The sequence below is a fragment of the Phalacrocorax aristotelis genome, chromosome Z, assembly GCF_949628215.1.
Source record: "Phalacrocorax aristotelis chromosome Z, bGulAri2.1, whole genome shotgun sequence".
NCBI lineage: Eukaryota > Metazoa > Chordata > Aves > Suliformes > Phalacrocoracidae > Phalacrocorax > Phalacrocorax aristotelis.
The window spans coordinates 45,436,208-45,463,914 of NC_134311.1; the positions used below are offsets into that span (position 1 = coordinate 45,436,208).

Below are 27,707 nucleotides of genomic sequence, written 5' to 3' on the forward strand. Positions count from 1 at the left end.
GTATACACTTTCACATCACCAAGAATATTGGGACTTCTCACTACTCAGGGTTACTCTGAATGGCCATAATATCCTAGCAGTCTTTCATGTGCTTTTACTTGTACTTCATAGATCTTGTTAGATTAGCTAAAAATTAACAACTAAAAAGTACAGTTTTGTTTAAATATGTTTCTTTTTGCTGATGCCTACCTCCAACACCACCCAGAATGGACAGTTAAGTGACAATGCCAAAAGAACAACTTCGAGTAGGAAGAGAGTTTGCAGTTTTGTTGGAGGACTCCATAAACTCTGGATATCTGAGAATTCCTTCAAGTCTCTGAGTGTTGAAGGTCTTGCTTGAACTAGAGATGTTTCACCAAACTTTCCACAGGTACTAATGTTGGTGAAAGGCTTACAGATAATGCTCTAGGCAAACTCAAAGATTTTTGCCTGTGCAGATCAGACTGGCATTATTGGCAAAGTGATAAAAAGAAGCCTACATTAGAGGCTTGTTAATATGGAATATTTTGAGACAGTTGCTGCATGAAGTTAGAATCTTTCCTGGAGATGCTTTTAGAAATCTTTGTACACCATTGAAATCTCCTGGTAAAAGCACCACTAGAGCTTTTGTGACTCAGAAAATCCTACATTAATATGTAGCAGAGAGAGGCAAAACATAGAGGAGAATAATAAAAATGTAGAACAGTGCAGCTAGGAATGACACACAAAAGCTGAAGATGAAATCTAGAAGCAGCACTGGTGGTGTTCCAGAGAGTATCCTGGTGAGTAGGTGAGTGATGTGTGGGGTGAAAGCTGTTTTCGTATTTGTAAAAATTACTTTTTGGAGGAATGCTTTTGAATTATGAAAGAAATTGTATCTTCAGCTTATTGCACCTCAGAGTTGTCCTAAGCAAGAGTTTAGTACACCTAGTTAAGTCAAATCTAAACAGACTTCTTCTCAAAGCAGAAAAAAATTCCATTCACCTTCCATTAGAGGATACCTCTAAAAAAATCTCCCCTAAGCCCTCCAGTCTGTGAAGTTTTGGATAGTTAAAAGATTTGCAATTAATTAAACATGTGAAATTATACTGTTGGATTTTGCCACGTAGAAGGGGAATGGACTAGATCAAACTGGGTGCTATTTACGTCAGTAGACATTATACATATATTTGCCAGTCAAGTATGGACTGTTATAAAATCTTAATGGAATGCAAATAAACAGATGTTTTCTTTCTGAGGTGGGATCCAGATTTCAAAGAGGGTCAATGAGAGAGGCTGGATAGGGCACTGACAGTATGAAAGGATGAAAACAGACTTAGTGTCATGATGTGTCATCTATCCTGCAAGACACTAATTCCTGGTCTGTAGGTGGACAGGCCACCTTTACTTAACCTGGAAAAGGAACATGTATACATTATAACTGTTTGATAAATAACCTTTCATGTAGGGGAATAGACAGGGATTGGCGACCGGAAGATCCCGGGATGTGACGGAAAGATAGACTCCTCCCCATAGGAGTGGCAGGAACAGGAAGCGCAAGAGCTATATAAGCGTGTGACGCAGTTAAATAAACGGACATTTTGTGTCCATCATATTGATGTCTGTGTATCAACTGTCCCCAGGGTGGGTAGAGCCCTGTGTCCCGGAGATATGCGGCCCAAGATAAGTTCTCCCATAGAAGCGTACAGCAACAAGTGGTGACCCCGACGTGATCGGCGGGGCGACATGGCAAGTTCGCCGGGGGGAAATGATAGCTTGAGGCACGCAGGCGTGGGAGGGTGAGCCGCAGGGCGGCGGGTGCGCCATGGAATCAGTCATAAAGGTACCGAAGGGATTGGGGAGGAATATAGAACTTCGATTTCGAAGGCGCCTGCCTCAATGATGATTACGCAGGGGCTCATACGGAGTCCCGCAGACATATTTAATAAATATAATTGGGCGAGAATTAAAGAGGAGTTAGCCGAAAGGGCTATGATGGGAAAACCCCACTACATACATCTCTGGGGAAAGATACACCGATTACTATTGAAAGCTCGGGATGATCAGGAGATGTGGCGGCACGTGCGGTTGTGCCTGCACGGTGCCACAGTCGACAGTAGCCCGGAAAGAGACCCAGGATGGGCAGTGGGGACACAGACAGGGGCAAGCATCGCGGGGGATGGGGAAGAAGCGGGGAGTTCGGACGGAGTAGCCTGGCAAACTACTCAGTCTGAGGCTCCCAAAAAGGCGGATCGGGAAGCGGCGGTGTTCCCTGTTGAGCCAGCAGGACCTTTGGAATGCCCCCCTGCATAGCCCTGGGACGATTTGGCACAGGCGCGGGTACTTGCGCGCGGGGAGGGGGACGTGGCGGCGGACGCAGCGGGAGCGACGGAGCGGAAGGAGGAGGATGATCAGCGCCGGCAGCGGCACCGCCCTCTGCCCGACCCTCGAGGCTGGCTCCCGGGGCAACCCTTGAGATGGGAGTCAGGCGAGGAGGAGGATTTGGGTGCCTGGAGGGGAGGACAGGGGGGGCATAGATCAAGCTCGAGTAGCAGCGAATCAGAAGTTGGGGGAGAAACCGATGTCCACATCTGGGAAGATGGGGCAGATTGCCTGCAGTGTGCAAAGAAGAGGCATAGGGCAGCAGGGACTCGGAGGACCAATCAGGAGGGGGGAAGAGAGAGACTGCCAAAAGGGGAGGTCCGGAGCGCTGCAGCTCCGGAGGGGTCCGCGGAGGAAGTGCTGCGGCAGCTGCAGCAGGCTATGCGCGCACTGGGGGGAGTGACTTGTAACGAGGGGTGCGCCCCAGCGACAGTCAGTCGAGTTACCTAACTGGCGGCTGATAGCCAGAGATTGTAGCCTCGATGGAGTAAGGATAGAGATGCCCGGGATATTCCCTGTCCGGATAGCTCCTGGAGGAGGGGCAGGGAGCTGCAAGTGGTGACGGAGAGTTCCCGTAGAGCGTATAGCGAAGTGGGCAGGTATAAAAAAAACCCAAAGAAACCAACCTTGGCAAAAGATACAGCAAGGACTAGCAGAGCTATTTACAACGTTTTGTGACAGGTTGCAGAAGGCTATCATAGAATCAGAATTGCCACCAGCAGCCAAGGATGCAGTCCTTATGGATTGCCTCCGAAGTCAAGCAAATCCACAGACACAAGATGTCCTCCGCACCCTGGCGGCAGGGGCATCATTGGGTCAAACCATCAGGCATGTCTTGCACCAGGAGGCATTGAATCAGCATGGCGGTGTGGGAGCGCACATCTGCCAGAACCCTGACTGTGGAAGCGAAGAAAGGGTGCTGGTGCAAGTGGTGGGGGCGGGGCTGAGATGTCATTTGTGTGGATGGCTAGGGCACTTTAAAGTTGGGTGCCCGCTAGGGGAAAGGGGAGGACGTAATGGAGGAGGAGCGCACCCAGTAGGGAGGTGCTGGGTGTGTGGGAAGCCAGGACACCTGGCAAGAGATTGTCCAGCCACAAAGCTGGGAAATGGCCAAAGGAGGGCGAAGCGAGGGGGATTTGTGCCTCCTGTGAGTCGAGTGGCCCCCATCATGGTGTCAGTGCCAGGAGCTTGGCCCACCGTAGCGGGCCAAGGGGGAGTGAACCTTCAGGCAGGGGAGCAGAACCAGCAAGACTTGCAGGTTATGGCCCCCGCGTGGCCTTGGTCATAGGCTGTAACAAGAGACCCATGGCGGTGGTGATGATTACCCCACAAGAGCCGAGTTGTCCAGCATGGATATACCTGGGAATGTTAGTGGGTACCGGGGTGGATGTCACAGTGATGCCACTTGAACAGTGGCCACCAGCTTGGCCCCTCGCCATGGGAAGACATATAATAGGGGTAGGAGGAGAACAACAGACGAGGACTAGTACTTGCCCTGTGAAACTCGAAGTCATGGACGAGGAGGCAGGGAAGCTCCTCACGGCTGTAGTGACCATACTAGTAGCAGATGGGGTAGCAAGCCCCTTGTTGGGGCGCCCTTGCCCAGATGGGGATCGGGTTGAAAAATTTAGCATAAGGGCCACTGCCTCAGAGGGGCTTCGTCAGCACAAGTTGGTGTGGAAAACCAAACAGCCCGTCTGGGTGGAGCAGTGGCCCCTCACAACAGAGAAAATAGAGGCTGTAAGAGCTATAGTAAAACGAGAGCACGAAGCGGGGCACCTAGAGCCCTCGATGAGCCCCTGGAACACCCCTATATTTGCTATAAAAAAGAAAGATAAAAACCAATGGAGGATGCTGCATGACCTTAGAGCAGTAAGTCAGCAAATGGAGGACATGGGGCCTCTCCAACCCGGCCTACCAGATCTGAATGCTGTCCCGAAAGGATGGAAAGTCATTGTTTTAGATATCAAAAACTGCTTCTTCAGTATTCCGCTACATCCAGATGATAGAAAGAGATTTGCCTTTACTCTGCCGGCAGTGAACCGCGCAGAACCAGGTAGTAGATGGCAGTGAACAGTACTTCCGCAGGGGATGAAAAACTCTCCAGCAATCTGCCAGAGGTATGTGGCCTCTGCATTGCAGCAAGTAAGGCGACAGTATTGGGAGAGAATCTACATGATCCACTACATGGACGACGTCCTCATAGCTGCGCCCACCAAGGCGTTATGTGAACAAGTCTTTTCAGACACCCAAAGGGGCCTTGAGGGACAGGGCCTCAAGATAGCGGAGGCAAAGGTACAGCGAGGACCAGTGTGTGGATTTCTGGGTGCTAGAATAGAAGGGGATTGCATACAAGCTCAGCCCATTAAACTTACGCCTAAGGTTAAAAATTTACACAATGTACAGAAGCTGGTAGGAGCACTGTAGTGGTTGCGGACGTTTGTGCACGTCACCAGTGAGGAGATGCAACCTTTCTATGCGTTGCTGAAAGGGACCGACCCATGGGACCCCAGGAGTTTAGACGCCGAGGCAGTCCAGCAGTTGCAGATGATAGAACGTTGAATGCAAAGGGAAGGAGTATGGCGGTGGGACCCTCAGGAGGAATTAATCGCAGGTTTGATTCTGACCGCTGGTGGAGGATTAGGATTACTGTATCAAATATGGGCAGGGGAAGAAAAACCACTGCGATGGGTATATCAGAAGGTTCCCAAGGATGCGTTCTCTACAAAAGTCAAGGTAGCCAGGGGAATGATTTGGCGTCTGCGAAAGGAAAGCAAGGGAATCTTTGGGAAGGAGCCAGATAAGCTGAGAGTGCCGTGGAATGGGGAGAAATGGTGGAAGGTGGTAGAGAGTGAAGAGGATATACAATTGGCGGTATACTCGTACCCAGGAAAAATCATCACAGGCACGGTACAGAGGTGGGTCGAGACAGCCAAAGTGGTGGATTTAAGTGTGGATAGTAGAGTTTTGGATACCCCTCACCCAGGACCAACATATTTCACAGACGCTTCCTCGAAGACAAACAGAGTGGTAGTAGCATGGAAAGAAGAGAATAGTTGGATGTGCCAGACGTATGAGGAGCAGGGTAAAAGTGTGCAGTGGCTAGAAGCGAAAGCGCTAGAGATGGCCCTGTGAAAGGATACAGATCGGCCTATAAATGTGTGCACGGACTCTTTATACGTATATAAATTAGTCACGTCCATGAAACGAGAGGGTGTACCACACGGAAATTGCCTTGATGCTAGAGGTTGCTTTCTCGCAGCGAGATATTCGCTTAAATCATATATTCGCTTAAATCATTTTATACGTGGGCAGGAGCAAGTTACGGCAGTGGAGAAGCACTTTGGCAAAGCTCAAGCAGGCGAGCACTATCCGCAGGTACGAGTAAGGTTCCCAGGCAGTGAGCAATGGGAGAGAGGGTGGAAACTGAGATGCCTGGGGAGGGGCTACGCCGCGGTTGAGAATGAAGGGCACATAGAACGGGTGCCTGCAAAGTGTGTGAAAGCAGAACTGTGCAAGGATGTACAATGAATAATCCCTCTCTGAGTTGTCTCTTTGCAGGGTCTGCTGACATGGATCCTCATGCTAGCCATACCATTGGGAAAAGAAATTAGCTCCTTGGCAAGACCGCAAACAATATTGCAACGAGAGCGACACTGGGAAAGGGCGGCAAAAGAGGGATATGAACTGGAATTGGATAGTAATAATTGGGGGGATCTTGTGTGTAGTAACCATGGTTACTTGTGGGCTGCCATTTTTATGCTGTGTTATAAGACAAATCAGGGAGCGCCTGCAAGAGTTACATGAATATAGACCTGACCACAATATGTATCCACTTACGCAAGTAGCTTTGTAGAACTTTTAGCAGCATGGGGAGGGGGAGATGTAGGGGAATAGACAGGGATCGGCAACCGGAAGATCATGGGATGTGACGGAAAGATAGACTCCTCCCCATAGGAGTGGCAGGAACAGGAAGCGCAAGAGCTATATAAGCGTGTGACACAGTTAAATAAACGAATATTTTGTGTCCATCATATTGATGTCTGTGCATCACTGTCCCCAGGGTGGGTAGAGCCCTGTGTCCCGGAGATATGCGGCCCAAGATAAGTTCTCCCATAGAAGCGTACAGCAACACTTTCACACACTGCTTTTCCTCTGAGTGTGTGAGAAATTTTGCTTGCAGAAAGAGAAGTTTATTATTATTATTTACTATTTATTATTTATTTTCCATGTTCATTCAGTCTAAGCTTTTTTTGCTACTCATGATGCCAGCAACACTGGTAATTATTGCCATAATAAGCACAATAAAGTAAAATGTGTCTGTGCACTAAGCCTAAAGAGGCAACTAATTGCAGGCCCACATGATACTCATGGTATTCATTTAAACTTTTCTTTCAGCCTGGCCTTTGCTGAAAATTTTAACGTAAGCTCTCCTACAGTAACCCTTCTCAGTTGCTTTATTCAGTGCCACTATGGTCTTCCATGCTTATTTTCTGTAGCATTCATTGATACACTATAGGAACAGTCAGCAACCACTAATCAGCTATGCCTCACTGGAACTGGGTTTGCCAGGAAAAATTAACATCATTTTTTATCAGTGGAGCAGAGAGGCTCCCACACAGCAAAGACACTGCAGAGCCAAGGCACCCTCCTCACTCATGTTTCTGACCTCATTGTTCTGCTTCACCTACCCTCTTCCTGACCGTAAGAAAGCATCAGGATTCCAGAATTTACCACAGATTTCCTCTGGCTTTCTGTCTGGGTTGTTGATTCTTGAATTCTTTACAAAGGCGCTTTTGAAAATAATCATTTGGTTTGGCATTCCATAAGGAAGTTTCCAAAAAGCCAATTCCTCTCTCTTGCTGCCTGTACCCTGGGACAACATAGCTGTACTTCTAAATTGCTCTCCCTTCCCTCAGGGTCTTTATATCAACAGCTTTGCCTTGTTATGTTTTATATAAAACAAAAATTGCTTCCTGACATCTACTCAGCTGTTATTTTTTTTCACTCTTTCTTCCCATGTACCATACAGTCATCTGTCTTACCAACTGAGAATATGTAGTTTTAAATTATTGGGAAAAGTATGGAAAATATCCGTAGTACAAATTCCAGAGGCAAATTATACATTTGACTCAGAAATGTATTTTAAAAGAAATGACAACTTAGGTTATTAAAAAAAAATTAACCCCAGCTACATATAAAATTACTTTGTCATTGGTACTGTAAGAGGTGAATCTGAAAGGCAGTTTCCATATTGATTCACACCTTTCAGCAATCCTGGGACATTCATATTTAAGTCCCTTCCTTATCATACCTGGTCTCTACTGACATTTGTCTCAAACATTTCAAGGGAGAATTCAAAGAAACAGTTTTTGATCTGAGAAAAGCACTGAGGAAAAAATACAAGAACCTTATTATATTAAGGGTTCTTGTTGCAACTGTTAATACGTTCAAGTAACGTGAGAAATTAAATATACATATGTGCTGGTTTTGGCTGAGAAGGGGTTAATTCTCCTCACTGTGGGGGTCGGCTACCTTTCCAGCTTCCCGCGCTCTGCCGCGTGGTGGGGGTGGGGGGCTGGGAGGGGCAGGGCCATGGTGGGGACCGCTGACCCCGACTGGCCAATGGCAGGTTCATTCCATACCATGTGACACCATGACCAGTATATGGAGGGGGGGCAGTGGCAGCGCGGAGGCGGCGCGGCGCCGGGTCGGCGGGCGGCGAGCGGCTGCGGTGCGTGTGGTTTCTTTCGGCGGTTCGTTCCCCTCTCCCCTCCCTTCCCCCTCCCCTGGGGCTTTGCGCCTCTCGTTGTTCTCCTTTACATTGCATTTCTACTGTTGTTTCTTTTAATTTTAATTATTAAACTGTTCTTATCCCAACCCACGAGTGTTACCCTTCTGATTCTCTCCCCCATCTACCGGTGGGGGAGTGAGCGAGCGGCTGTGTGGGGCTGAGCTGCCGCTAAACCACGACAGTCTTTTTGGTGCCCAGTGTGGGGCTCAAGGGTTGGACATAACAACAGCTGCTGGTCACAGCACCATGTTGTCCTTTTTGCAGTTGGTGTTAAAAATCGGTGTTGGTTTGTTGAGTCTGCTGTGTTCTGCTGTGATTAGTAATGTTTTGCCTACAAGATTACAAACACTCGTTTTCAGCTTTATCTGGTATTTGGGGTTTTTGCTGAAACCGGTGCTGTACTTCGGATACCACCTTGTTGAGGCAATTAGCAATTATACCTCCTCCTCTGAGAGACTTTATATGGAGGAAATACAGAATAATACCTTTGCAACTTTGTTCTATGATGTCTGTGCCTTTGTTACAACAATGTTTTTGTATCTTGAACATCCTTGGGTGGTTAAGGTGCACTTATTGTTAGTTTTTGGGCATGTTGTTTTGGTTTTGACTAAGCAACTTAAGAATATCACCCAGAAATCTGCCCCGAGGCTTGATAGTTACGAGTGGCAGGGTATGTGGGATAGCATGGGCAAATACCTAGGGCAGTGGGCACCCCCAGTGTTTTGGAGTTTCACCCCCGAACAAGTGCAGAATCCTAAAAAATTAGTAGAATATTTGGAGAAAGTATGTTGTTACGCTGGGAACTCCAGAGAGACACAGATAACTGCAACATGCTGGGGTCTGGCCCATGCATACCGAGCCCTGCTCAACAGTATTCAGTGCCCCCAGGGGGGAGAGAAGGTCTGTGGATTGAAAGGCAAAGTGACTGGCACTGTAGACAATCCAGCCCTGACAACAGGCACTGCAGCCACTCAAACCCCCACAACAAGTACCGGAGCTAGCTCAGAAAATAAACCCGTACCAGTATCAGTTGCCCCCATACACAAGACGAAATATTGGAAGCGGACATCAACTCATTTAGAACGGGATGATGAAGAACCAGGGCCATCGCGGGGAGAGGAGGGAGAAGTAATAAATGAAATAGAGACCACCCGATCCCTGTCCTTAAGTGAGTTGCGAGATATGCAAAAAGATTATAGCCATCGCTCAGGTGAGCACATTGTAACCTGGCTGCTCCGATGCTGGGATAATGGGGCCAGTAGCCTGCAACTAGAGGGAAGGAAGGAAGCCAAACAATTGGGATCCCTTTCTGGGGAAGGGGGCATTGACAAAGCAATTGGAAAAAAACCACAAGCCCTCAGCCTCTGGAGGCGACTCCTGTCCGGAGTGAAGGAAAGGTATCCCTTTAAAGAAGATGTTACATATCGCCCAGGAAAATGGACAACTATGGAGAAAGGCATCCAGTATCTAAGGGAATTAGCTGTGTTTGAGGTGATTTATGGTGACCTGGACGATCAACGGTCATCCAAAGATCCAGATGAAGCTGAGTGCACACGACCCATGTGGCGGAATTTTGTACGGAGCGCACCATCTTCGCATGCAAACTCATTGGCAGTGATGTCCTGGAAAGATGACGAGACACCAACGGTGGCAGAGGTGATAGATAGACTCCGGGATTATGACACAAATATCTCTTCCTCGCTCATCTCTGCTGTGGAGAAACTATCCCAAGAGGTCCAGCAACTCAAAGAAGATCTGTCCTACTCCCCACCTCGACAGAGCAGTGTCTCAGCTGTTAGGAATAAGCGTCCTTTGGCTCAAAGAAGGGGATACACACCACGGGCCACCCTATGGTTCTACCTGCGTGACCACAGAGACGACATGATGAGGTGGGATGGCAAGCCTACTTCGACCCTACAGGCACGAGTACATGAACTGCAAGGAAGAACAGTCACTCAGGGAGGCTCTTCCAGGAAAGCTGCTGCTCCAGTTTCCAGCGAGCAAGTCCCCAGACAGAGGAGTAGAAGCGCAGATTTTATTTCTAAGTGTAATAGAGGGACTCCTGATTCACATTTACAGGAAGTGGGTTGTGACTGCCATGATCAAGACTAGAGGGGCCCTGCCTCCACCCAGGTGCAGGAAAGGGATAACCGGGCTTACTGGACTGTGTGGATCCGATGGCCTGGCACGTCCGACCCACAGGAGTATAAAGCTTTAGTGGACACCGGCGCACAGTGCACCTTAATGCCATCGAACTATATAGGGGCAGAACCCATCAGCACTGCTGGAGTGACAGGGGGATCCCGAGAGCTAACTGTATTGGAGGCCGAAGTGAGCCTAACTGGCAATGAGTGGCAGAAGCACCCCATTGTGACCGGCCCAGAGGCTCCGTGCATCCTTGGCATAGACTACCTCAGGAGAGGGTATTTCAAGGACCCAAAAGGGTACAAGTGGGCTTTTGGTGTAGCCGCCTTGGAGACGGAGGAAACTGAACAGCTGTCTACCTTGCCCGGTCTCTCAAAGGACCCTTCTGTGGTGGGGTTGCTGAAGGTCAAAGAACAACAGGTGCCAATCACCACCACAACAGTGCACCGGCAGCAATATCGCACCAACAGAGACTCTCTGATCCCCATCCATAAACTCATTCACCAACTGAGGAGCCAAGGAGTCATCAGTAAGACCCACTCACCCTTTAACAGTCCCATATGGCCAGTCCGGAAGTCTAATGGAGAGTGGAGACTAACAGTAGACTATCATGGCCTGAATGAAGTCACTCCACCATTGAGTGCTGCCGTGCCAGACATGCTAGAACTTCAATACGAACTGGAGTCAAAGGTGGCCAAGTGGTATGCCACAATTGATATTGCTAATGCATTCTTCTCAATCCCTCTGGCAGCAGAGTGCAGGCCACAGTTTGCTTTCACATGGAGGGGTGTCCAGTACACCTGGAATCGACTGTCCCAGGGGTGGAAACACAGCCCTACCATTTGCCATGGACTGATGCAGACTGTACTGGAACAGGGAGAAGCTCCAGAACACCTTCAATACATTGATGACATCATTGTGTGGGGCAACACAGCGGAAGAAGTTTTTGAGAAAGGAGAGAAAATAGTCCAAATCCTTCTGAGAGCTGGTTTTGCCATAAAACAAAGTAAGGTGAAGGGACCCACACGAGAAATACAGTTCTTAGGAATCAAGTGGCAAGATGGTCGTCGTCAGATTCCAATGGATGTGATCAACAAAATAGCAGCCATGTCTCCACCAACTAGCAAAAAGGAAACACAAGCTTTCTTGGGCATTGTGGGTTTTTGGAGAATGTATATTCCAAATTACAGTCTGATCGTGAGCCCTCTCTATCAAGTGACCCGGAAAAAGAATGATTTCAAATGGGGCCCTGAGCAACGACAAGCCTTTGAACAGATTAAATGAGAAATAGTTCATGCAGTAGCTCTTGGGCCAGTCCGGGCAGGACAAGATGTAAAAAATGTGCTCTACACCGCAGCCGGGGAGAATGGTCCTACCTGGAGCCTCTGGCAGAAAGCACATGGGGAGACCCGGGGTCGACCCCTAGGGTTTTGGAGTGGGGGATACAGAGGATCCGAAGCCCGCTATACTCCAACTGAAAAAGAGATATTGGCAGCATATGAAGGGGTTCGAGCTGCTTCAGAAGTGGTTGGTACTGAAGCACAGTTGCTCCTGGCACCCCGACTGCCAGTGCTGGGCTGGATGTTCAAAGGAAACATCCCCTCTACACAACCATGCAACTGATGCTACGTGGAGTAAATGGGTTGCACTGATTACCCAGCGGGCTCGAGTAGGAAACCCCAGTCGCCCAGGAATCTTGGAAGTGATTATGGACTGGCCAGAAGGCAAAGATTTTGGATTATCACCAGAGGAGGAGGTGACACGTGCTGAAGAAGCCCCACTGTATAACAAACTGCCAGAAGATGAGAAGCAATATGCCCTGTTCACTGATGGGTCCTGTCGCCTTGTGGGAAAGCACCGGAGATGGAAGGCTGCTGTATGGAGTCCTACACGACAAGTAGCAGAAACTGCTGAAGGAGAAGGTGAATCGAGCCGGTTTGCAGAGGTAAAGGCCATCCAGCTGGCCTTAGACGTCACTGAACGGGAAAAGTGGCCAGTGCTCTATCTCTATACTGACTCCTGGATGGTGACAAATGCCTTGTGGGGCTGGCTGCAGCAATGGAAGCAAAGCAACTGGCAGCGCAGAGGCAAACCCATCTGGGCTGCCACACTGTGGCAAGATATTGCTTCCCGGGTAGAGAAACTGGTTGTAAAGGTACGTCATGTGGATGCTCACGTCCCCAGGAGTCAGGCCACTGAAGAACATCGAAACAACCAGCAGGTGGATCAAGCTGCCAAGATTGAAGTGGCTGAGGTGGATCTGGACTGGCAGCATAAGGGTGAACTATTTGTAGCTCGGTGGGCCCATGACACCTCAGGCCATCAAGGGAGCGATTCAACATACAGGTGGGCTCGAGATCGAGGGGTGGACTTGACCATGGACATTATTGCACAGATTATCCACGAATGTGACACATGTGCTGCAATCAAGCAAGCGAAGCGGGTAAAGCCTCTGTGGTATGGGGGACGATGGCTGAAATATAAATATGGGGAGGCCTGGCAAATTGACTATATCACACTCCCACAGACCCGCCAAGGCAAGCACCATGTGCTTACAATGGTAGAAACAACGACTGGCTGGCTGGAAACATATCCTGTCCCCCACGCCACTGCCCGGAACACTATCCTGGGTCTTGAGAAACAAGTCCTGTGGCGACATGGCACCCCAGAGAGAATTGAGTCAGACAACGGGACTCATTTACAAAATAGCCTCATAGACACCTGGGCCAAAGAGCATGGCATTGAGTGGGTGTATCACATCCCCTATCACGCACCAGCCTCTGGAAAAATTGAACGGTACAATGGACTGTTAAAAACTACACTGAGAGCAATGGGGGGTGGAACATTCAGGCACTGGGATACACATTTAGCAAAAGCCACGTGGTTAGTCAACACGAGGGGATCTGCCAACCGAGCTGGCCCTGCCCAGTCAGAAATCCTACATACTGTGGAAGGGGATAGAGTCCCTGTAGTGCACACAAAAAGTATGCTGGGCAAAACAGTCTGGGTTCTTCCTGCCTCCGGCAAAGGCAAACCCATTCGTGGGATTGCTTTTGCTCGAGGACCTGGGTGCACTTGGTGGGTGATGCGGGAGGATGGAGAAATCCAATGTGTGCCTCAATTTGATTTTGGGTGAAAACAGTCAATGAACTGAACAGCACAATGTGAACTGCTATAGAATAAATACTGTGTGTCACCTCTGTGTTGTATCAATGATATCAGAGTACGAGCCTCCCAACCCATGGAAGATCAACTATGAAACAAGCCGTGCAGCAGTGATGGAACGATGACTGACTCAGTATGCAGCAACCCAATGCCACACACCATCTTTCCCACCCTGAAAGACTGATACAGCAGATGGAGCCCAGAGTCATGGACTGGGTGAACTCAGTGGACATTTTAATGGACATTTTACAGGGAAGGTCCATGAACTAAGGGAATGATGTCTGTGTATTATGTTAAAGGATGGGAAGGGGAGGGGTGGTGGTTGGTACGGTTGTATTGCATCATATGGGACCTGGGCATGGTGTAAATGGTATGGAATAAGGGGTGGAGAATGTGCTGGTTTTGGCTGAGAAGGGGTTAATTCTCCTCACTGTGGGGGTCGGCTACCTTTCCAGCTTCCCGCGCTCTGCCGCGTGGTGGGGGTGGGGGGCTGGGAGGGGCAGGGCCATGGTGGGGACCGCTGACCCCGACTGGCCAATGGCAGGTTCATTCCATACCATGTGACACCATGACCAATATATTGAGGGGGGGACAGGGGCAGCGTGGAGGCGGCGTGGCGCCGGGTCGGCGGGTGGCGAGCGGCTGCGGTGCGTGCGGTTTGTTTCGGCGGTTCGTTCCCCCTCTCCCCTCCCTTCCCCCTCCCCTGGGGCTTTGCGCCTCTCGTTGTTCTCCTTTACATTGCATTTCTACTGTTGTTTCTTTTAATTTTAATTATTAAACTGTTCTTATCCCAACCCACGAGTGTTACCCTTCTGATTCTCTCCCCCATCTACCGGTGGGGGAGTGAGTGAGCAACTGTGTGGGGCTGAGCTGCCACTAAACCACAACAACATATTTTTTTATGGAAAATATATTTTGTGAGAAGCCAGATACTGACCTTGACAGAATATTTTTAAAATAAAAAATGATCTTGTTGCATTGTGGGAAAGCAATCTCTAAGTCCAAAAATCACTTCTGAGAACAATTTCAACAGGAAATGCTTTCCACAAAGCCCTAGTGAAGTTGTATTTACACTTTTTAATTGTGGTAGATTTTAACTTCAAATTTAAAACTGTATGAGAACATTTCTGGATTTTTATTATTTACAAAGAGAATTACCATTTAAAATGTCTCTACATTTTTAGAACAAAGGAATATAAACTGCCATATGCTCTGGGTAAATGTGTCTTAGTGACAAAGAAACCTGTGTGTTAAACACAGTTATGAAAAGTCAATGAACTTTATTGAAAACTTTCTAGAATAGGTAAAAACTCTCTTGGGTTTCGAGTGATTTGTTCTCTTCTAATAATGCCTACCTAGTCTAAAGCTGGTGTACCTGGCTTGGGAAGCAATCATCCTCAGTTGGGTGGATACATAGTTCCATAAGTCCCTAAAGTAACCTTCTCCTGGTTAGGACATCTTTTTTCTATGGCATCCTCCAGCAATCTGAAGGGCTATAGCAGCTTTTTAGGTGACGTTTGAACTCACTTTATCAAACTGGCATGAAACTACTGTAGAGGGAAAGGAGCAGGTAAATGAATGGCTTTAGGGTATCCTTGCATACATACCTGCTAGGATGTGCTTAACCACCTGTTAGCAAAGCCACACAAAAGTACCAAAAGGTTTAGATTATACAAATAAATGTTTGCAGCTTATGAGTGGTTGCAGTGGAAGTCAACTGAAATTCAGGGGAATCGGTGCAACAAAGGACTGGTCCTTTTTGTACTTTTGTTCCTTATGCATGGGAAATCTGACTCTGTGATCTTCCTCTTTTTGCTATTAGTCTTGTGAGGAAGAATGCTTGGCAGGGGAGCAGAGAGGAGACTTTTTTCTGGGGCCAAAAGGTATTGATAATGACATCAAATTCCCATGTTACATTGTTACAAGCTGCTATTACTGCAAGTAATAGCTTTTATTGAGGAGAAAATGTAAAAAAAAAACCATAAAAATAATGCCTCTAATTGTGAGGACAGCCATTTTCCAACAACATTTTTACCCTAAGACAATTTTTCCAGTCTCACTAACACTTAAGAGACGTGTAAGAGAATTACATGGATAATTTGTTTTCTTGCATTTTATAATGCTTAATGATGCAAAACACAATCTGGGGGGAAGAAACAACCATTTTAAATCAGCCTTTTCAATATAAAGGTGCATCCTCAGGATGAGAGAGAGATTGGATTACGTAGACTAAGTGACACTGTAAGCAATAGCAACAGAATATTTCCTACTTTATTTTACTCCTTTAGAGCCCAGTGCCTTTTAAAATTAGAGCTGACTGACCTTGCAGGACAAGGATCCAGATTACACTCTTGAAGTTTTGGCTTTGGCTTGATATTTTCAGGGTAATAGTGACAGTATTGATCTGCTACTACCCGGTTGCTTCTCAGATCAAAACATTCAGCAGATGTCAGTTGATAACCTGCAATACACAGTGCAAGAAATAATGTGATGTGATGTTCTTCCTGTCTGTCTCTGAAGTACATCTAAGTTCTGGTTTGGTAAAAAAGAACTGAAAATATCTGTGCTCTTGGACATAACGTCTGCTGTTCTACAGACCAGATTGAAAACAACAACTTAAATCACATGTGGTAGGCAACAAAATATAATCAGTATGGTCAAATCAACATTTGGAAGCCTAGAGAAAAAGCAAAAAAACAAGGCCAAGGTTTCTTGGTCACTCAGTTTCAGTTCAGAGGGTAAAGTTGCTGCTGGGGACAGAGGGCAAATGGAGACATCTTGGGAGTCCAAAGTGGGGCCAAATCCCATCAGATAGCTGTAGCATTAAACGGAATAATGTATATCAAAATGTACTTCATGTACAGAGCCTGGTATGATGCTAAAAAATTCTACAAGCTACTACCAGTGTTGCTACATCCCTCCCTTCATTTAGATTTAACTACTTTCATTTCCAGATTTTGCCCATTTTAAAGGTCCATATCTCAATGCAGTAGTTGGGACAGATTCTTGTATGCATATGACCATTTCTGGAATACAGTGGTAATTCATTACCTCCTCCACAGGATGCTGAACAAGGGAAAAAATCAGTTTCTCTCCATTGGTGAATGATAGGCTGATAGAATATAAACTGAACTGAACTGTCAGCAGCACCAGCATAGCGGATCTGAAAAAGATGTAATACCAAAGAGTGAACCTGACATAAACACAGGGAAGAAGCATTCTGCCACATGCATCTTGCAGCTTTGAGACTTCTTGCAGCTACATGAAATACCGGAGATACTTCGCAATAGGAAAATGAAATGCACAAAACAGAGCTCAGATTGGTGGCAAAATCTTGACCACAAAACACAGGCAAATAAATTTCTGGGCATAATCATTGGTATTTCTGACCATTCTGAGACCATGTTCTGAAATAATGAATGCATGATAAATGCATGTTTAGTGCTACTGAATAATTTTATGGGGAAAGAGGACTGTCTTTACTCCATCAGAAAATCACTTACCACTACCTGCTGTCCTTGCCACCTGGACATGGAATTTAGGTGTTTAATATTCCCCGGATACCTCTGATACTATGTATACTATATTACATAGTTCAGAGTAAAAAATGTGAAGCTGGGCTGTGAGAAATACGAAAGTATAAAAATCCTTATTCAAGATTTTTTGTTTCTGAGGCTAGGTCTGTTTTTCATCCTTCTTTGTGGTATTGTCGTTATTATACAGCCATCCTTCTGCTTACTTTATTTTGGCTGCAAAAATACTCCCTTCAGTCATAAACGTGGACTCTTGGCATGTTCGGCAAACAATCTTTAGATCCTGCATATACTGCCAACTTTTAGCCACCTCAGCTTCACTATACTTCCAGTACTTTGTGTGCTGAATGGATTTCCCATGTAAACAAGAGTTTGTAGTGCAAGGAGCACAATAAGAAAAGAGACCTTCACACTGCTAAAGCAGTGTCACTTGCACCTGGCCCAGGAGAAAATCCTTCCTGTTTGATTGCTGAGCTGATAAATACCATTATGGGGACTTAAAAATCTCTGCAGGGCATCCCCCACCCTTACCTCTAAGCCTCTGATGAACAGCTGGCAAGGGAAGAACAACAGTGCTGCTACTAAAACCTCTCCTAGTGGATTTTTTGCCCTAGGACACAATATATTGGTGTTGCTTGGGCATCTCTTCATCAATGACGTGATGCTGTTGCAGGAGAGAAGACTGCCAAATGACAACCAGAAAAGATGAACCCTTCTCCAAGTCAGTATTCCTGCTCTCAGAAGCAATCCTCCCTCTCCTTTTTCTTAGAGAGTTTAAATTATTTCAACAGTGCCTCCTTTTTCTTTTCTCACATTTTGGACAAGTTACCTTGTTTTGGAAACACCTTTTTTTCAATCTGCCTTTCCTTTTCTCTCTTTCCAAACACCAAGAGACACGATCAAAGAGTAGACTGTGAAACAGAAGCAAAATATGACAAACTGAACTGAACAGTGTAATCTGTGTTGCTTGGGTTTTTTCCCCCTGTAGATGGACAGGAACATGATTGCAAATCAAAATATATTTTGAAGAGAAGGAGGAAGGCAAAAATACTGCAGGTATGTTGATGGCTGCAAGAAATCTGGCCCACTGAGACAAGCCTGCCCTTTTCTAATTAGGGTAAACAGTGATGTAAATTCCCAACAGAAGAAAAAAATACAGCTGTAGCAGTACAGTTTCTTTAGCAAACAGGAGCCTTTTGCATGGATTAATATAGTTTGAATCTGTGTGTCAGCAACAGGATATCTAATTGCTGGTGTGGGGATGGTGCATTAATCACACACTTCATAAGGGTCTTTCTGGGCTCATGAAAGCCTCATGCACTCCTGGGAAAAATGTTCTATTGTGCTGGAAACCATTCAGGGACGTCTCTGGTCTGAATGTGCAGAAAAAGAGTTCACACTTTGTTTTTTAAGGATCATCAGTGATTCTTAAACTCAGAAAATCTGCTCAGCAGTATGGTCTTCAGTGAATCAAGAAGAACAGACCAAGAGCTCACACAGAGCCTGTTATAAAAGGAGGAGGAGAAAGATTTCACATTAAAAAAAAAAATTCAAGAAGACGGAAGAGTTCCTTACCCCCACAGACTATTCCTGCATGTCTGCAGAATTATCTGTCTGTTTTGATGCAGAGAAAAGACAGATGTACATCTTTTCCAGCCTAATGTGGAAGTTACTCATACAGTCATGATGATGGGAAAGAATTATAGTGAGCCAAGGCCATGAGCTGATATGAAACAAAACAAGCAAATGAAAGAAACAGGGACAGTATTGTTTATTTTTTTAAGGACTACTGTAAGCAGAAGAGGAACAATATATAGTGATTCCACACAGCAAAAATTTCATTTTGATTTTGTTTGACAGTTTGTTAAAGCTAAGATCTTGATCCAGGAGAAAACATCAGTGGGCTGCTTGGGCCTTGCAAACTCAAAGTGAGACTTGATAGCTAAATCCTTTAAGAAATGTCCTGATTTTGCTGCACAGGGCCAATTTCCACACATTGAAATATTCAGTTCTGGAGCATAGTGAAATTTTTTACCTCTGCAGTATTTTCAACACCCTGCTAGCTATAAGAAATCCCAGAGCTTCAAAAAGAGATGGTCAATACTTGAGAATCCTTAGTTAGTCCTCTAACAGTGGGTTTTGCATCCTTAGGTCACTGAACGAGAAAAAATGGCAGTCGTTCATTAAGTTTTCAGATAAAATCCTATCTAAATTTATTAATAACAGACAGCAGAAGTACTCAGATCTTGCAGAGCACTGAGCGCTGAATTTGTACATTGCAGTCCCCTAGACATCATCCTTGACTTCCTTTAGGTTCTAGGGGTGTTTGAAGTATTCCAAACATCAGAGCATGCCTCACCACTTTGTAAGACCCAAGAGGAGATTACCAGTCTTACAAAAAGTTGGTTAAAATTAGAGTCCTCAGACTATCCCCCCAAAGTTAACTGTCTAAGCCACACTATCCCCCAGAAATGAACTGTCTAACCTATAGTCACTAGCAACAGAGATTTCTTTTTCCTTGTAGAAAGACCTTAAAAAAAAATCATTGCTTGTACCCTGCTTTTTCAAACTGATTTTGTAAATGACTCTCTAGGATGGTGCAACAGAGGCACAAACTGTTGCTCAGGTGAAGTCTGGGATTGGTAAAAATGCAGTATTGATTTTGGAGATATCCATCAAAAGTTGAATGAAAACAACAGACTTCATAATTTAAATACAAAAGCAGCATAATCTGTTTGGATTATTCTGATCTGTCCTGTGACCAAAAGACTGCAATATCTGACTTCACTTTTGTATTACATTGTTTTTCCTACAGCCTCTGAATTTGATTAGTTCACATAAAGACAAATAAACAAACAAGCAAAGTCTCCCAAAGCCCAACCCTTTCATGCTTGATTTTGGTAGCATGTGCTTGAACGGTTTATTTATATTCACTGAAGAACACACGGCCTGGCATACAAAACTACGTAAAGTTTACTTGAGGGGTTGTGAAATTTTAATCAGCAGTTTATAACCAGCAGTGATAACCAAGCAATTAGCAATGTTAATGCTAAGGTTAAGTCATAAAAAATATGTTCAATAAGATGTTCTCATTTTATGAAATTGTCTGTGTTGTTGGGGAGGAAAGACACCTTTTATTTCGTGTGTGTGTGCCCTACACTGGGGACAGGGAAAGGGAATTATTATTGCATACAATCTTTTGTCTTATGAAATTTGATCTGGTATATTATGATCTAGCCCCATACCACCATGCTTATAAAAAAGGTTAAATGGATTTTTCAACACTATTATTACAAATGCTTTCAGTAAGTGTCAAATCCCAAATCATTGGGTTTGATTTATTAATGACAAATTTAATGTTGAAGTCTTCCAAGCAACATACAAAGAAACTGGGGATGACAATGTGCAGAACTATCCTCATGTGGCATACATAATTTTGTGTTTTCCTTGTCAGTTTAAACAAAGATTTTGAATGATGTTTTCCCTTCTCTACTTAGAGTGCATTAATATTCCTGTTTGTATGTAGTGATACCTTACATTGAAAAAGGCAGGTTTACAAGAGATTTATTGCTGTTTGTAATTTATTCATGGAGCAACAATAGAAGCCAAACATTATCATGGGAAAATAATTTTACAAGCTTGTTGAAAATAACATAAAAAGTACAAAAGAATGTAAATTGTGAGAGACACTGAAGGCTTTCAAGCGTGCTGTCTAACACAGGACTACTCCATGACTCCTCTGAGCTTGCCTTTTGAATCCCTTGGAATGCTGAAGGAAGCTGTGCCTTTGAGCTCCAGGGCATCTATACTGTCCATTTCTGTATTCATGTGCCTTGACTGTGCTAGTGCTGTGTTGGATCAGCTTGTTTTGGGGATTGCCTTTATATGGAAGACAGATTGCTCTGTTGGATCTCAATTCAGCCTCTAAATCAGCCAGAGAAATCACTGTGAAATTACATTATCACCAATTTACATGCTTTACAAAGCAACTCTAAATTGAACTTACTCACCATGCCCCAATCTTGGATTAAGGTGTGTTCCTTTAGGTGATTAAGATGACTGTTAGAAAGCCTTTAGACTAAGCCTCCCACAAACCTCAAAAAGAAAGCTAGAAGGTTCAAATCTTTTCTCAAATTCCATTATTCTCCCCAAAGGAAGAGCAAAATAGAAAATTGACTGGCCAATGGACTGACCAGGATGGCTGGCAGCAACAGAACCTGCTGTAACATCTGTAACAGCTATGATAATCTGTACAGAATCCACAGTGAAGTGCAACAAAAGAACCTTCTCAAACGAGAAGAACAAAGTTATTCCACAGAACCAAGAGCAACCCCAAATACACCAAAACCAGCCCTGCTGCATCTCTTCTGTGGATACCACCTGTAACACCCTGTTCATCTATGGAAAGATCATTTCATCACCAACAACATTCCCAGGGTAAGAGAATTCACCTTTGAGCAAGCCACCTTAATTCCCACTGCAGAATATTTATTAACCCTAATTTAATTATGGCAATACCTAAGAAAATAATGTAAAGAAATAGGATCCTGTTGTGATAGATACTGTATAAAAATAAAATTAACAAAATAAAAAGGCAATGTTTGCCACGAAAGTATTCTGTAGAAATGATGAAAACTGAACAAGGTTGGCATCAACGCTTCACAGTACTTAAAACTGTCTGATTTTTGAAATAGGTAGACTTGGGGAATTTATATATGATACCAGAAAAAAGCTACAGGAAAAAAGAAAAGGAAAAATTACAAAGAACAATTTGTCCAAGGAATAGAAAATAACATGTTTAAGAAATTGCCTCTGTTGCCTCAAATTAAACTTACAGATCAGCAGTGTTTTAAAGAAGTAGGTAAGATTAGTGGTAACACATCTCCAGATCCAAACAGCATCCACCCAGTAGTTTCAGATCATTTACTCTTTGAAGAGCACAGGAATGCAAACCACATATGATCACATTTAGCCTATTTTCATTAAAAAGCTATTGTTTAAAACACAACAAAATAGAAAAATGGAATAACATATTTTAGAAGGGGCTTTATGAGTAATACATGAAACCGCAGACCAATAATCTCTACCTCTATTACGGCATCAGTGGTAGAATGAAAAAAAACCAACAAACAGAACTCGGATATGATTCCCTGAGAAGGGTGATGCTTTCCAAGCACTGTGGTTTGCTTTGCCAAGCATCCACAAGGGACACTGATAAAGGTAACTTAGGCACCAGTTTTCATCTAGGTCCCTCACCAAAGGTCCTAGATGAAATTCACATGAGTTAAAAAGATCCTCCCATAGACTAATGACTGGGTAACAGAGGATGATCCTATAACCTCTTGCAATGGATGAAGGACCTGTGGAAACCCTCAGGGATGTGTGCTAGGGCATGAGTTGTTAGCCAGACCTCCAGATGAACAGGATAAAGGGTCAACCATGACCTGACCAAATATGCTAATGAAAAAAATTATGAATGGTAGCTAAAAATGAAACTGTCTGTGAAAGCACTCAAAGCTTTAGCAGACTAAATTCAAGTCCAGCAAAAAAGAAATAATGCCTATGGGAGAAAACAACAGATTATATATGCTAATTACACATGAAGATGTCTACCTCATTAGCTACTACTATTCAGAATGATACTAAGGTTGTTACAGGCATTCCTCTAAAAATATCATCTCAATGTGCAGCAACGGTTAAAAAGATTAACAGAATATTACAGAGAGGAAGGAGACAGAAGAGAACATTACACAGCCAAGTAGAATAGATTTGTGTCCTGATCATTATGTGTAGTTTAATATTTCTCAACATATATATTTATATATCACATAATTAGTCTATTTTTATTAAATACTTTTATTACATTTTATTAAACTACACATTTATTTATAGGAAATTGATATTTCAAAAAAATATATTTATATTTTTAAATAAGAACCACAAATTCCATATTTATGTATATTATATTATAAAAATTATTAATATATAACTACAATGGCATCAGAAAAAGGACAGAGACGGAAATAAGGATAATGCTTGTATGGACCAACTTTGATAAAGAGTAAAAATTAAATAGAGAGAGACACTAGGAAAGAGGCAAATGATGATGACAAAGATCTCAAATATAGAAGTAGTGGAGAAAGGGAGAAACCAGTAGTAATAATAGCCTGTTTCTCAGAGTGGGAAAGCCAGAAGGAATCCATAAAAATATTGCACCAAGGGTTTTAAAATGAGATATAGTCCTTATTTTACACAGTGCATAGTTCATTGTGGAATCATCCCACAAGCTTAATGTCAAAAGAGCAAATATAGCTCAAAAGAGCCTACAGAAATTCCTGAAGACTGCCTCATTTGAGTCATTAGACACAACAGTCCAAATGTAACAGCAGGGACAAGAAGGAGGGTCTACAAGCGGTAACCTTGATCTGTTTCCTGCACTCTTTTTTTCAGTATCTGAAACCAGTTCCTCTCTGAAAGAGAAACCTGAGTGAAGCAGACTTTTTGCTTGACTTAGTATGGTAGTTCCAATATACTTACAGATGAAATATTATGATTGGAAGAATGAACATATTCTAAGAATTACTGACTGAAATAAATTATATTGAACATCAAAAAAAGGTAGAGATTAAATAGATTCTGTACACTGTTTCCAAAAAGACTGCTACATGGCTTTCCATAAGTTTTACCACGTTTGTCAAAACAGGAGAAAAAGGGCAGAATTTTTCTGAATTTGTCACAAGATCTAGTCAAGGTAAATAATCACAGAATCACAGGTTGGAAGGGACCTCAGGGATCATCTAGTCCAACCTTTCTGGGCAGAGCAAGTCTAGACAACATGGCCCACCACCCTGTCCAGATGACTCTTAAAGGTGTCCAACATGGCCAAGTCAACCACTTCCCTGGGGAGATTATTCCAATGGTTGACTGTCCTCAGTGTGAAAAATTTTCCTCTAGTGTCCAATGTTAATGATTAGGTCTCTTTTCAGGCTGGTCATTACTTGTGAGCTTGACAAGCTTGAAATTATTATAACAATTGTATATTTTTTGGTAATCAGGGATCAGAATGGGAGATTTTTATGGTTATTGCTTAAAAAAAACAAAAGTATTGAATGCAAACATATGTTGATAAAAGCCAGTGATACAGACCATGTTACAGAATCCCTTCCAGCTAAATACAATATATGCTCTACAAAAGTGACCTCAGGAAGACACATAACTTGAGAGGTAGTATTGTCTTATCATGAAGGGACTATATTCCAATGGTCTCTCCTAGATTAAGCAAAGTGTTTTAGTCATTTGACCTTGATAATACAAAACTTGACTCAGTCACAACTAAAATTTAACTCTTACTGTTTCTGTGTGCTCAGCCTTCATTCTAGCTCATATACTCCCAGGAGCACCATCCTAACCCTGATTTACAAAGTGCTTCCAAGAGCAGATCCTTTACCACTTCCTGCCTGACCTGCAGCCTTGTCCTAAATATGAGGCATAATCTACCCTGGAAACTTTTGCCAGCATCAGAACTAAATTACACAGAAGACCCTTACTGTCATCACTTCCAATCCTCATATGGTAATATCTCTAAAATCCAACAATAAGCCAGCCATAAACCGTAGGTTGTTGCTGTTAGACCAGATATGCATCTTTTGCCTCTGCCCTAAACTAAGAATTGAAGTAATTTCTTATTTCATTCCACAAGGTAAATCACTGTACGCTCCTGGATCAAAAGTGATTATTTAATCCAATCCTGGCCCTAGCCTGACATGGGCCAATCAACCTCTCTGCCAGCTGGCTGCTTGTATATGTATTCTCTCCTGCATGCCCTTGCAAGTCCTGGGAAGTCTAGGCTAAGCCCCAACCTTATATTCTTTTGTAACCTGGACTCTAATCAAATGCATTTCTATCACCAGCAGTTTCTGCCAGCGCTAGGTCATGACTGAGATAATAATTATGTGGCTAGCTTTAGTGTTCTGTGTAAGTCAGCATCCAGTTTTGAGTTGTCTTATGGCTTTTTGGACAATTGGTGGCCAAATTCCTAATCTCTGCAGCAGCTCTGCTCAAGAGAACCCGGTCTGCACCATTTCTAAATCAGCCAGTGGTACCCGCAAGCCATCACCACAAAAACTGCCAGGCAGTGTCTTCTGGCAGCAGCCCTTAACCAAAGATCGTTAGCCCTAGCACTACAAAAGACAACATCCATGCAAATCCAATCTTAATCCAAATACCTCTGACAGTCTCTAGACAAACATTTATCTGATCCAACCCCATACTACGCTGATGCAAAGCTGTTGGTCCATGCAGGTCCTCTGAAAAAAACCTTCATCTTGCTACCAGGGATTGAAAAACAATATAAATTTAGCCTAGTCTAGATCTAGGCCAACAGTGGTTTCTCCTCTGAACCAGCACCAAGCCTGGACAACATCCTTTACTATACATTATTTCAAACCCACTGGTCTTAGATGCCTCACACCTGAACCACAGGGCTAGGACCCTAGCTATACAAAAACCGCAGCGTGTAAAACAAACCCTAACAGGCTGTGCTTTGCTGACCCTAACCCTTTCCTGGCAATTCCTACTGGATGTTTCAGTAAGCCTAAAACTCAGGTGGTTCATATTTGCAGTGCTGATTGCTTTAAATAGTTGACCAGTGATTACTGTTAACATTAAATTATCAGCTGTAGACCCCATCTGACAGTATTGATTCATCCTGATCAAAGGAGTGCAGATGTGTGACGTGAAATGGTCACTTCAAGTCACTCTATTTTGTGTCTGAAACAGACAATATTGACAGAAGAGACTTTTTAGTACAGATAGGTGAATATATGACGTTGGCAACACAGCAGATCAGAGGCAACTCTGCCAATAAAGGACAAGGCCCCCTGTGGGATATTACTGCTCTGTTCTCTAGATCACAATGTAAAGCCAGAAAGATACCCAGGAGCAACTGACCTTAATTTCACCAGGATTTTATCAAACATGACACTTCTTTCTTTTACGTAAAAGGCATTTCTATTCACGTGCATAAGCATTTTGTATTAAAAACATCAAAATGGGGAAATCCTCAGAATTTAGGAACAAAATTCAAGTGGAATTTAAGTTTGCTGGCATCTTTTCCAGGTATTCTCCCTTTCAAACATTAAAAGTTTTTAATGGAGGTTTATATTTCTCAAACTATGAATATAAAATTTAAGAACATGAAAAATGCAAGTTCTTCCATTTTGTGGTAATACCTTTATTTTTTAGAGAGCTGTTTTTAAAGAGAGCTATTTTACTGAAGTATTTTTCCTGTTGACATATCTTTTGAAAAGATTGTCAAGAGTTTAGTACATGAGGACTGTACCACTGACTATTCCAAAGTCAAGAAATCTAGCAATTATACAATGAAGTTCCTGCAGGAACAGCATGAGGTTTCTTCTTGCAATTTTAAAGCACTCCATCACCAATAAAAAAACTTATATGTCAACTTACACAATGTGTTTCTACTGCTGAATTTTATCCTGACCTCTCTGAATAAGAGCATTCAGGGTCAATTGAAAAAGATTATAAAAATCATTCTGGAGACAATGATCCTAAAACTAGAATTCTGCTACATCTATAAATTAATTTAGATCTGTTTGCGTAAAAACTGCCTTGTCCCAGGAAAGTAAATCTTGATACCCAAAGAGATCCCACTTTGTAAGTAAAACTTGCTAATACCACAGAAAAACCTTTCATCTGATTGTTTAAAGAAATGTACTTTATATTCACAAGCTGAAGGCAAAATAGTCATGGTTAGTAAGTAGGGAAAGCAGTTGCCAAGTCTGATACAACTGAGAGGTATGCATGCATTTTGGTACTCCTGTATTAGCCTCATTTCTATGTATACTCCTACATCCAACAAAATCTTATATATGAAATACACAGAACATAAAAATTTTGTTAAAAAAAAATTAAATAATATAGAATAATATCCTTATTACATGAAGTAATATCTAAAGTATCTTCTATAGCTGTTTATTAAAAAACTAAGTGTGATTCAAATGCAAAGAATTTTTAAGTGCCTGATTCAAGTCAAAATGTAATGCTAACCTTAGAAAAGATCCTACAACTGTCAAGAGGGGTTTTGTCTGTGCATTCTTCTGTTCCACTTCAGACAACAAATGTCAATAAATTAACACAGGTATGTTCTGTCTAACCAGGCTGCCTTAAATCCACAGACGACACAATGCAAAGTGAGCAGTACTGGTTACATTGCACTGATGTTCATCATCTGGATATCATCTGTAATATATGTAAAAGTGTAACAGACATTTTGAATTGACCAACATGTTTTACTAAGACATTTCATTCTGACCTTCAAAGAGAAAGGAACATATTCTTCAGGTCAGGCTTCTTGTTGTGAACCAGTCCTGGTAATTTCAGCTTGCTTTTTGTGCTGCTAACATACCAAGGCAGGTAGGGGACAGTCTACAGGACTCTGCTACTTCCCATCCAAACCCATTCCAGCCCAGATCAGCTTAACTCAATCCAATGCTCTTCAGTGCTCCAGTTCACTGTTCAAACTTCTAGCTGCCATTAGCTCCAAGTGAAAGCAAATGCCGTCTACCTCTGGGGCCCACAGTGAAAAATTTATGCAGTCCTGGACATGATACAGATTTTACAGTTTTACAGCTGAAATCCTTCAAGATCCTTGGACCTACTGGAAAAGGATTTATTTTATTGTAATTCCCAAATGTTCGTTTTTGTATGTG

The 27,707-nt window shown here is 43.5% G+C and overlaps 1 protein-coding gene across 1 annotated transcript in view; it reads right to left on the bottom strand.

Annotated features, from left to right (window-relative positions):
- The window catches only part of ADAMTSL1 (ADAMTS like 1), a 208,821-nt gene that overhangs the window by 118,872 nt on the left and 62,242 nt on the right, over positions 1-27,707 (bottom strand). The window contains exons 8-9 of the mRNA XM_075078908.1: positions 16,496-16,607; positions 15,767-15,905 (exon numbers count right to left, since the gene is read on the bottom strand). Of these exons, the coding sequence (XP_074935009.1) occupies positions 15,767-15,905; positions 16,496-16,607 (251 nt within the window). The remainder of the gene's footprint in view (positions 1-15,766; positions 15,906-16,495; positions 16,608-27,707) is intronic.